Source organism: Tasmannia lanceolata, unplaced genomic scaffold (assembly GCF_043159265.1).
Source record: "Tasmannia lanceolata isolate RefF3 unplaced genomic scaffold, GAP_Taslan_0.1 ptg000018l, whole genome shotgun sequence".
Lineage (NCBI taxonomy): Eukaryota > Viridiplantae > Streptophyta > Magnoliopsida > Canellales > Winteraceae > Tasmannia > Tasmannia lanceolata.
Window position 1 is genome coordinate 55420181 of NW_027518695.1, and position 1530 is coordinate 55421710.

Below are 1530 nucleotides of genomic sequence, written 5' to 3' on the forward strand. Positions count from 1 at the left end.
GTTATCAGATAGTTATTTATGTCAAGGTCGTGGGTGTTAGTTTTGATTATGTGTCATGGTAGTGGGTAAATGAGTTGATGATTTGGCACTCTTTTTGTGCTAGTATTTTAAGTTCTTGTATTTCAATGAAAATGTAGAGAATTTGCAACCAAAGCAGCAACTTATGTTTCAGGAGAGTTATGGTTCCTCTCGAATTGAACCCGTTAGGAGATCCGGTTGCCAGGAGAGTTATGGTTCCTCTCGAATTGAACCGTTAGGAGGTCCGGTTGTCTCGAATCAATCTATCTACCCCCTCTCTCTCTTTTTTTGTCTTTTCCTTTGTTTATTTGTGTTATGGCCTTATGGCCAATTAAGCACGTAACAGTCAGAATATCCAACTAGCACAAAATGATAATTAAACAGGATGATTTAGAAAAAGCAATTTCAAGTTAGAAAACATTAATTGTTTTTATAATTGCACTAATTCATATTGAATTTTATTGTTTAAACAGATGTAAAAGGTTATTATAGTTCCCAAAAAGCTCTTGGAAGCCAATTAAAGAAGAGAAGACAAGCTGAGTTTGTGCAATTAGTAAAACATGGTAGTGCCAGTATCAGTATCCTTGAGAAAAAGCAATTCCAGTTCAGAAAACTAAAATTAAACATCAGACAACCAACCTATCTGTGCTGGTTCAACAGGGGGATCCAATTCCATGCCACAGACACCATCCCCTAACTCAATTACACTAACATTTCCATCCAAAATCCAAGCATTTTCCTCCTTAGTACAAACCATTTCCGCCGCAAATTCCAAAAAAGAAGGACCCAATTCTCCCACAGCCTCCTCCAAAAAAACCCAAACACATTCCAAAGCATCCTTTCGCGTATCCTTCATCAAAAAATTATCACGAACACTCTCATTCCCAATCGCCTCTATTATCTCATCCCTCGATTCCCTCAACCATTCCGAACCCAAACCAAAACCCTCCATCTCAAAAACCCTAATTTTCCAAATTCTCTCAACAGAATTAACACAATTCTCCCGGAAAAACTTCGCTACGCATTCCACTGCCACTGCGCAGTATGCAGCCTTCATCGATTCCGAAACCCTAATTCCAATTCCACGGTCGATCCATTCGATTGATTCCAAGGAATCGAGAACTTTCTCTGTGATTGAACATTTCAAAAGCGATGTACAGATTCTTCTCAAGAGTATTGTTTTCTTTAGACGGAGATCTTGTCTGCAAGTGGGGAGAATTGAGATGAGTCTGTTGAGTACCCAGTCTTCGATTGGTTGGCGAAGGAGGAATTCGAGAATCCATGAGCCTTTGTGGATGTCCATTAGGGTTTGTAGAGATGAAACCCTAACATGGAGTATTGAGGATTTTTAGGGTCTTGACGTTGGAACAGAGAGGGGGGGTTTAAGAAGCGCGAAGAGGGGTGAAAATCTCCCGCCTGTTTGTTTCGATGGAGCCTCAAATTGCACGTGTGAGAAAAGGCACAAGGGCAAGTGATCCAAACCGTTCATCTTATGGCGTATGGGGAGATCAT

General features: G+C 40.3%; 1 protein-coding gene across 1 annotated transcript; it reads right to left on the minus strand.

Moving 5' to 3' along the window:
- Positions 1-637: 637 nt before the first annotated feature.
- Positions 638-1321, minus strand: LOC143850486 (uncharacterized). The gene has a single exon (XM_077359730.1). The coding sequence runs from the start codon at positions 1319-1321 to the stop codon at positions 638-640; it is 684 nt and encodes a 227-aa protein (XP_077215845.1).
- Positions 1322-1530: the final 209 nt, after the last annotated feature.